The sequence below is a fragment of the Vicugna pacos genome, chromosome X (assembly GCF_048564905.1).
Source record: "Vicugna pacos chromosome X, VicPac4, whole genome shotgun sequence".
In the NCBI taxonomy this organism is placed as follows: Eukaryota; Metazoa; Chordata; class Mammalia; order Artiodactyla; family Camelidae; genus Vicugna; species Vicugna pacos.
In genome coordinates, this window is record NC_133023.1 from 84,242,375 (window position 1) to 84,252,679 (window position 10,305).

At 38.6% G+C, this 10,305-nt stretch overlaps 1 protein-coding gene across 1 annotated transcript; it reads right to left on the reverse strand.

The window, feature by feature from the left end:
• Nucleotides 1-5,432: 5,432 nt before the first annotated feature.
• On the reverse strand, nt 5,433-9,579 carry C1GALT1C1 (C1GALT1 specific chaperone 1). Its single transcript, XM_006215904.3, has 2 exons — nt 9,335-9,579; nt 5,433-7,174 (listed from the first exon to the last, which is right to left on the reverse strand). Exon 2 carries the CDS (start codon nt 7,167-7,169, stop codon nt 6,213-6,215), a length of 957 nt encoding a protein of 318 aa, XP_006215966.1. The 5' UTR covers nt 7,170-7,174; nt 9,335-9,579; the 3' UTR covers nt 5,433-6,212.
• Nucleotides 9,580-10,305: the final 726 nt, after the last annotated feature.

Consider the following 10,305-nt stretch of genomic DNA (forward strand, 5'->3'; position numbering starts at 1 on the left):
AAATTCAGTTACCTTTTTGTCTCAAGGAAAGCCATACTGGGGAGACTTTCAAGGTTGGGCAATCCATTTTTATTCTTACCAACTTCTGTTTCCAATGGGGACACTTTCTGTCTTTGTCCCCAAATGCTAGGATTGTCCTATACTGATGCATGATGAAGCCCTGAGGCTTGGAAACTTGCAAACCAATAAGATGATTTTGTGATGAAACTGCATGTTAGATTGATACTATTAATAGCCCTTGAATGAGCTTAAATTTGAGACAACTTTTAAAAGCAGCATGCTGTGGGCATCTGATGTGAACCCCCTCACAGCCTGCCCTCCACCTCTTCCCCTGTGTCATCACTCCCAACTCAAAGGACAAAAAAAAAAAAGCAGCATGCACTTTCTTCTAGTTTTGTTTCTCTATCAGTGGGGCGTGAAATGTGTTTCTGCATACCGGATTTTTAACAAATTTTTAGTTTCCCATGATCTGAAAGATGTTGTATGCACTTCTTAGTCTGAATACTATTTTCTTCAGTTCTAATGCTGCCTCATTCAGAATTCATTTTTTAAATCCAAAATTCACTGTTCACTTAAACATCTGGATTAAACTGGGCAGGGTGAGGAGGATGAGAGGAGAGTCCTTTGTGCCCTGTAGGCTCTGGACAGCTTTCTTAGAGTTGACTTATCCAGGATTAGGAAAAAGTATGCTTTTGCATGACTAAGATCTTTCTAAAGTTTGCTTGTGTAAGCATTTTAGATTTAAGAAAGTTCAACCTGAAATGCATTTGAATACAGAGTAGAAAGAGTCTCATTTAGTGGGATAACAGCAATCTAACCCTTCTAATTAATGTCTATCTCCTAAATAGCTTTTGAAAAAGCACGTGACTGGAAGCTATTTTTCACTGGCAATGCTTTATACTGTTTAAAAAATAGTAGGAGGTAAAATGTAGTAAAAACTTGGACACTTATACTGCACTTATTTATTTTGTGTTTGTTTTACAAGGTTAAAATTTTATATTTTGTAAAATGCTCTGAAAGGAGTCCACAAAGTAATTCCACTTTCTTGCTCCCAAATGCAGAAGTATGAGAGTAGGCACATGGCCTCATTAGCTTCTGGGTGTTGTCAAACCCAGTTTCCTCTCAAGTACCAAATGCCTAGATGCATTTACTGGGGATGCAAGAGTCTCACTTAAGCAAGAGTTTTTTTTTTGTCGATATAAAGAGAAGCATCTTGATTAAAGTGTGAGGAGACAGAAACCATACTGATTTGGGTGATTTCGGCTCCAATAATACCTAATTTGCGGTGGAAGGGGAACATGTTCTAAGTTAATGATCTTAAAAGCAACTTTCAAATTTCTTCTTAAAAATATTTACTTTATAAAAAAGCTGCTTGAGGAAGAGCTGTTTTATTGCATGGCACAGATTCAATATACAGATGTTATCTTAGAACTATTAATTAAGGAGTTCCCTTGTGGATGTGAATATTCAATACCAGCTGTTATTCACATCAATATTTTAATATTTTACCAGAAAGATATTTAATAAAAAGGATTGGTACATTTTAACTGTGTAAAGTGCTAGTTAAACTTGTTCAAATGGGTCAGAGGGAAAGGGAAATAACATTTCTTGAGTATCTACTATACGCACAAGCTCAACTTATTTATCTTGCTTAATCCTTATGACTATCCCGTGAGGTAGATTTTAATTCTCATTTTACAAATGAGAAAACTAAGGCTCCAGAAGGGTTGTATAACTTTCCTGAAGATACATTGCTAATAAATGTCAGAACTGGGATTTGAACCTAGGTCTCCCTGATTGCAAATCTTGTTTTGCAGAAAATCTCATATTTCATAAAATGTTAATTAACCTCAGCCCACAGTCACATCACCATCTTTGTCTATGGACAATTGGAGAGAAGTGTAAGTTGGCCAAGCCTCTGTTCCACAGTGGGAAAATTTGGGTAGGATTAGAACGTGGTAAGAGTGGGCTGCTTGCACAGTGTGCTTCTGAAGGAATGTTCTATTTCTCTCTTCATCAGCAGGGTGTCCTGGGAAAATCTTTTGAAATTGGACTTAGTCCTGAACTTTTATTATTAGTCACCTGCAAGCTAAGTGATTTGTGACCATTTAAAGGTTATGCCATTTAGAAGCCTTTGCTGGATTTTTTCACAAGATGATACAAGGGGGAGGGTGAGTAAGTGGGGAGATGAGAGTATAGAGTGTAATGTGCAAAGGCAGAGCTAGCAGCTGCTTTGTGACAATCAATTCATCCAAAAGGTAGGTGGGGAAAAGGATTAGCGAATATTAAAATTAATGACAGGAGTAGTTTGGTTCAGTTATAATCAAAGCGAAAAGGCTGAGGGCTGTAATCTATATTTTGCTCCAGATCTAATGAGTTGATTTTGAGAAAGAGGATCCAGTGATTGAACTCCTGCAAGGAGATGGCCTGGGGCCTGCTAAAAGTCAGGTGGCAATTTCCATAGCATTCAAAAAAACCAGAAAAATAAATAGGACTTTTAGAAGAAACTTCAATTTTTCTTTCATTCACTGTCAGCCCTGGGGTAGGGAGGGAGGTTGTCCCACACTTCTGGAATTGGTTAGATCTGTGCTGTAACTGTAAAATACACACTTGATTTCAAAGACTTAATGAAAAAAAGAATGTAAACTATCTCATTTTTTTCTGTTTATTACATGTTGAAATGACAGTATTTTGGATAAGTTGGGTGAAATAAAATATAATACTAAAAGTAATTTCACATGTGTCTTTTTTAATGTGGCTACTAGAAAATTTAAAACTACACATGTGGCTCACATTTTATTTCTATTGGATGGCACTGGAATGGAGAAGGGCAGTATTCCCTGAAGCTTCCTTCTGGAGGTGAGTGCCTTAGAGTAGGAAATATGAAAAAGAAGATTCTCAGTGCCAGTAGAGTCTTCCATCAGGCTAATACCACTTTTCACCTCAGATGGTGTGGGGCTGGTGTTCTGACTATTAGAGCATCCTCACTTATGCAACACTTTGAGTACCTCTGTGGATGTCTTATCAGTCACTCACTAGAAGCATTTCTTACTTTTTTTTCAAATGCAAGCCTGTCACATATTGAAGGCATCCTTCCTCCCATCCATCCATAGAAAATCTGAGTCTTGTTTTTAGGCCCTGCTCTTTCTGCCAGGGCTTTCACTAAATTTCCAAAGCAATGGTAAAGCCAATGTGGCCATTTTTGCATGGAATTAGTGAAAACTACCAAGGAAATGGAAATTATGTGGGTTAATAGTATTTATCAAATTGAGGACTTTAAGGCAGGAAGGACCATCATTTTCTAATAATAAACAATGGCTTGTTTTATTGCTCATGCAAAGCTTACATGAAGTGATTGTTTGACTCCCTGTATGAATCATGTGTTCGGGGTCTTTTTGCTTTCCACGAAATACCAAACCTAGTGTTGAGCTCATAGATACTCAATATACAAGGAATAGTATAGTGTACAGACTCCACACAAATAAAGGTGGATCTCTCTTTTTTTTAAAATTATGCTAGAGACCCCAGATACACACTATCATTTCATACTTTCTAAACAAGTTATTTTCCCCATTACCCTTTAAACACTTTATAGAATTTTTTCTTTGATACTGGAATGGAATGATTATTTTTTTCATTAGACTTTGCGGGACTCCTTTGTGGGAAGGTTAGCAAAAATTTCCAAATTTCTTTGCCAAAAGAAAGCTAAACTTACAAACATGTTCTTCACATAACCACTCAGATATGTATTCAAGTCAGCTGGCACTAAAAGGAACACAATATATTAAATATATGAGTGGGAAATTAGTGGTACATCATTACTAGACTCTGCTTTCAGTAACTTTTCTAATACAGATATGCCCTGCTTTAAGAAAGCTCAATAGATGGGTTTGTTTAAATGCACTGCAGAAAAACCTGGGCATTTTAAGTCAGACTTGATATGCAAGCAATCTGTTAGCTACATGGAAAAAAAGCCAAGAGGTCTAATACATATTTTGTTCCAAATCCAACGTTTTGCTTTTGAGAAAGAAGATCCAGTGATTGAAACTGTCCAAGGAGGTGGCCTGGGGACTGCTAAAAGTCAGGTTGTAGTTTCCACTGCATTCAATAAAACCACGAAGATTAATACAACTTTTAAAAGAAACTTTAAGTTTTCTCTCACTCATTTCTCAGCCAGTGGGTCTCATACTTCTGGAATTGGTTAGACCTGTGTTGTCCAATACAGTAGCCATTAGCCAGTCATATGTCAAATATATTCTCAGTCTTGATCAATTAGACTTCCATTCTTCCCAACTCTCTCCTCAATAACATAGTGGAGTTAGGGTTACAGTTTTTGGCTACTGAATACATGGTGATCAAATTTGTAATCATGACCTTAGTAGCACCATTTTCTGTTACTGATTCAGATTTTATCTACAAGACTAGGTACAACCAAGTTCAAAGAGATAGCATACTATGTAAGCAACCAACATTTTCTAAAGGAATACTCACGTTTAAGAATACAATTAAGAGCATCAATTTGCTTTAAAAAGCAACTGTTACCTTAGTACCTACTAGGAACGTAGTCTCTGAAATACTTATTACAGCTTTTTCTTGCTACACTAATATAATCGAAGGTGATAAATACAGTAGAAAAAAAATTAATATATTGGTGTTGGGGGCAAGGTGACACTTGTGAACTGGGTATCACAGTGAGATACTGTTTATCACTGTACTCACACTGAACATGATTTGATTTGTAGTAATTATATCTAAGACCATGTATTAGAGTGCTTGATAAAGAGGTTTTCTAGTAAAATGATTATAAATCAATAAAAAATGTTAAAAAAAATAGACACTAAAAAAAAGAGGTTTTCTTATTTTTCAAAATTAATAACCCCTAATTTTAATCAAAATCCCCAATAATGGAAATCAGATAAATTGCAACAAAGGGTTTTACACACTACTCTGATGATCGATAATTTGAAGCCCAAGGCCGTCTTGATGAAATTCTTTCTGTGGGAGACCATTAACATCGTGAGGCCAGTTACAGGAAATATTGATTTCTAAAATGTCATGGTTTCACACCCCATGGGGCCTTATGGATCTGACTTAATATGGCATGTGCAGGCCCGATTATAGGACAAGTCAGCTCCAAGTATTTCATACATTTATACTGTATTGCATGTACCATCCATAAAGCTAATGGGTAGCCCATGAAATTAGGCAAATGGTATAGTAATCCAAGGTGAATGGTGAGGATAAGGCCTCCACACCAAAAACAGTTGAATATAGTGCAACCATGAACGTGGGGGGGAAAAAAATCTTAGAATTTGAACAGGTAAACCAAAAGCAGGACAGATTCAATGCAGGTAAATGAAACTGCCAAAATACCAAAAGAAGTTCTTCAAAGGAGACTCCCACAGAACTCATTTGCTCTGCAGTGGTAAATAAATCTCAATTGATATACTTTTATCCAAGCCACAGCTGAGAGCCAGATTAACTGGGAAACAACACAGATGATGTTACATTCTTTACAGTCACCACTTCAATTTCAGTATCATCATAGAGAAGTACAGAGAATTACAATGAAATTGTGTGTGCTGAGTAATGCCACTAAATTAGCTCCCAGGAAAATTATTAACCTTTATAAGTAATTTTCACTTTTCCTCTCAGGGATAGATTTTAAATTTCACTTTAATACTGGCTGGGAACATTTCCTTTATTGCTTGGTTGTGTATTTTGAAGAAAGCAAATCCACTGGCACTTGTGGAGGCTTAGAACATAAACCAACATTAGAAGTAACAGAAACACAGAGTGAAAAGTTTTACTTTAATCACAAATTCACAACTAGAGATTTTATTTGCATATCTTAGAAAGCTAGTAAGACATGCCACATTTTTAATCGATCAGCAAAAATAAGTGCCACACGGATTTTTAATGTTCATAATTTAGAATTTATCACATAAATACATTATAAATATATCCTTTATTTGTAAAATTATTATTCTTTTAACATTTCTTTCCAACACACCTGAAATTTGCATGAGTTTTAAGGAAAAAAACCCCTGCCCTATTTAAAAATATACTAATAAACTTCCATGTGTGAATAAACCAGTGCTACCAAACTGAAAAAGAAACATATTTCTGTGTTGGATATGTAGCTGTTACTACAAATAATGACAACACGTGTCCTATACAATGATCATATATACACACTCTTGTTTCACTTTTCAGTCATTGTCAGAACCATTTGGAGGTAGGAAAACCAATGCATCATTGAAAATATGCCCAAATGCCCTAAGACGGTATACCCCATACATCATCACATGCATCTGATTAGGAGTCAGTCCATTAAAAGTAACAGCCATATCTGAACAACATCCTTCTACTACTTGGTTGGGTTGATTAGTCATTGCCTCTTTAATAAAAAGCCCAACAGATTTGGTATTAAATACATCTTTTCCTTCAGAATCTTCTGCATTTTCTGCAAATACTCCAGCATATTTCAGGCAGACTGCTAACTGCTTATCTTCAGATATCTTCCAAATCATCCCTCCCTGTTCAGGACACTTCTCTGGTACACTGAGAAGGCTGTTAAGTCTTTTCATCGATTCTATACTTAAGACAATTCCTCCTTCCACACTCACATATTCAAGGTCTCCAGATTTCACAGTGTGGCCTAGATAGAAAGGTTGTGATGGATCCTTTTTTAACAAAAAGTACTTTAAGTTTTCAATAATAGCAAATGTAGTAGGGCGTGCAAGGAAGAACCAGTTGTATTGGTCTCTATATTTATCAAAGGCGTATTTGTAAGCTTTTCTCATCATTAACCACATGTCATTTGTTTCCATGTTAATTGACTCAAACACTTTAACATTTTCAGAACTGAAGAACTCTGCTTTGTCACAGTGTTTGGTCCAAGTCTCCTTCACTGCAGCCCAGAGACTCACATCTTTGGGTTTTACAAGGATGATACAGTATACCTGAAAGCTCTTACTGAGCTCCATGCGTTCATCCTCTGAAATTTTCAAGATATCTTCTTTATTAGGAGCTTGCAGGTGATGATGCTTGTGGTCGTGCATTCTATTTCCATGACCAATCTTAATGTGTCCTAGCATAGTGATCAAGGCACAGAAAATGCTTCCGAGCATTACACCCTTCAAAAACGAACTGCTTTCAGAAAGCATTTTCCCTATAAAGAAAAAAAGATCCTTAGGATACTTAATAGAAAAGGATTAGTCTAGTGATTTGATTTGGTATTCTTCGTATACTTACCTTTGCTCTTAACATTAAAAAAAAGGTTCCCAAGTTTGAAATCAAATCAGTTGCAAATAGTATCAGGAAGTCTAAGAATTTTTTGCTTCCATTGGTATCTGATTACTGTTCAGTATAAACTGGAATTTTGCAGGAATACTTCTTTGCAGTAGAGTTTTCTGGGAGGCTATTTTTGCACTTCATCCATGGGGATTTAATTAACCAAGTACTAAATCAAAGCACTAAACCCAGAAACCAATGTTACAGAGGTTGTCCATCCATCATTCTCTTTAAAGGAATTTTGTTTCACAAGCTTGCATTATATTATGTAAATACCTCTGTGGCTATAAATAGAGTTTTACATCAAAACCTTAAACTGAATAGATAAAACCACCTACAACTGGCAAATCACCAGTGGTATCCGTACTGGCATTTGTTCTCAACTTTGCGCTTTATTTAACTGATGGCTGCTGTCCTCAGGTGTTATGAGTACATCTAAAGCATGTTTCTTGAAATTGATACCATATACATTAATATTTACTCTTTTATCCCTAAGTCCAAATGGTTTCCAATACAGCATCCCAACTAACGGATGTAATAAAAGCCCATAATGAAAATGGTTAAATTATTTGGGTTAGAACTGAGTCAATATAGACGTTATCTGGGGATCATTAATGAACATTTTTATTTCTTCCCAAGGCATTTTCTTAATCTCTGGGAAAGTAAAAAGGGGAAAGTCTACACTTTTATTTCAATTAGAAGTTAAAAGAAAAGCCAACATTAAATACAACTGCTGAGATTTTCCCAATCTCCCCTCTATTTCCACAAGGAATGGTCTACTGAGCTACTTAGATTTTCCCTTTGTCTCTTAAAGTTGAAAGGGGCCTTAGAAGTAACCAACTGTCATTTTTCCCATTTTACAGATAGGGAAACATAAGGTCCACAATGGTTAAATAACTGACACAAAGTCACAGTCAGAGGTAGAACTGAACTAGAAGTCAGATATCCTGACATCAGTTTAATGCTTGTTGTATTACAGAATATGATCTCAACAGTGTTTCTACTCATATTATTAAGAACTTAATAGGTTACTGAATAACTTTGCTTTCCTATAAATGAAAAAAAGTGGGATCCGTTAACTATAAATGGTATTTTGCACCCAACATCACCCTACTGCTACAAGGAAACCATCCTTGGGTTTTCTTTTAAAGGAAATGGACTTTGACTTATACTAGAAGGACAAGGTGTGGAACAGCTTGACAGATGTAACTCCTGAGCGTGGATGGGAGGTGGGGAAAGAGGCAGGACGGCTTTCCTGTGTTACTCAGAGAACTTGGTCAACAAACAGCTCTAATAAGGAAAAGAGAATTGTCAGGAAACAAGCTTTGCTTAATATTACAAACAGCTCTAATAAGGAAAAGAGAATTGTCAGGAAACAAGCTTTGCTTAATATTACAATTATCAGATGCATTCTAAAATTAATTTAATTTATATAGGGTTTTGGCATTTCACATTACACAATTTTCATTATTTCTGGCCAATATATGATAATTGACCGGTGTCTCTTAGCTTGATAATAGCATGTGTATGTCAGAGTTCTTCCTGATGGGGATATTAATTATGAATCATTTTCACAAATTATTCTAAGGAGTAGCTTTTTTTTCCAGCAGGGAAGGCAAAAACAAACAAAAAGTAACATTACAGATGAACATGATAGGACATTTGGTGCAGAGGAGAGAGAAACTTAAAACCGCACAACAGCACAAACAAGGCAGAAACTATTGAAGTGGTTTTTTAAATGAATCTTTTCAGGTGAAGGTGGCTGGGTGGAGTACGTAAAGAGAGGAGGATGAAATGGAGAACAGAGGTGAGGGGAAAAACGTGGTCACCTCTAGACCCCAAGGAGGGGCCGAGGGAGCGCCTCTAGGAAGGCGGCGCTCGGTCGGCCCCATTCACTGTTTCTCCCACTGCACCTGCCCGGGCACATCGCGTGGAGCATGCTGGGAGTGGGCCAGGACCCAGGGCCTCCCCGGGAGAGGGGCGGGGCCGGGCCGCTCCGGGGGCCGCTCCAGGTACCAGCCGATGCCCCAGCACTCACCCGCGTCTAGAACGGCTCAGGGGCGGGAAAGCGCAGCCGCGCACGGTTTTCGTCTCACGTTCGCGCGCCACTCGGTTACGTTCCTGTCAGGCTGCTCTAGATGCAGGCGGTGTCCTCTCGTTGGTCTCGCTGAAGGTGGGGAGGGCCAGGAAGTGGACGCCACGACGGCGCCGGCAGAGGGGCGGGGCAAAGGAGCCCTCCGCGGGGCGGAGCCGCCGGCCCGCGCCGACGTTGGAAGGACCCGCGCGTACGCAGCGCGCCCTTTCCCCCCGCCCCCTGCCGAGTTCAGAGAAGCGCGTCCTGCTGGCGTGACCCGCACGCTCGCCAGTACCCAATGGGACGCTCAGAGAGGCGTGCGTGCGTACGACCCGCTGACTCCTCCCACCTCTTCACCTTCCGGGCGCGGAAACCGAGTGAGAGGTAGAGCGTTGCACCTGGCTGCATTTGTGTCGGGTCTCTCAGTGGTTCCTCCCAGTACTCCTGGGCTGGGATTAAATGCAGGCCACTGAAATAGTCCTTAATTATAAGGGCAAGGATTCGCTACGGTTATTGGAATGGCATCTGAAGCCCCAGTGTCTGGAATCCAATCCTGTCTTCACCGCGTCCCTTGGTATGCTGGGAAAGTTACTTCACCTCGCTATGCCTCAGTTCCCGCCTTTGTAAAAGTTCTGAAAATACCGCAGTAGTGCCATGTCATACAAGATTAAATGAGATAGTGCTTTTGACTACATTAGCAAAAGACCAGGCATAGAGTAAGCATTCATTAACTGTTACCTATTATTATTATTATTCACTCCTGTATCACTAACACTTAGCCAAATGCCAGCACGCAGTGGACAATACATACATATTTGTGGAATTAACCAATGTTAGAACTCCAGATGAGGAACCACGACCAGAAAGGATAAGTAACTTCCTAAAGGCTACACAGTAATTAATAGCAAAGGTGGGACTAGAATTCGGGTCTAATT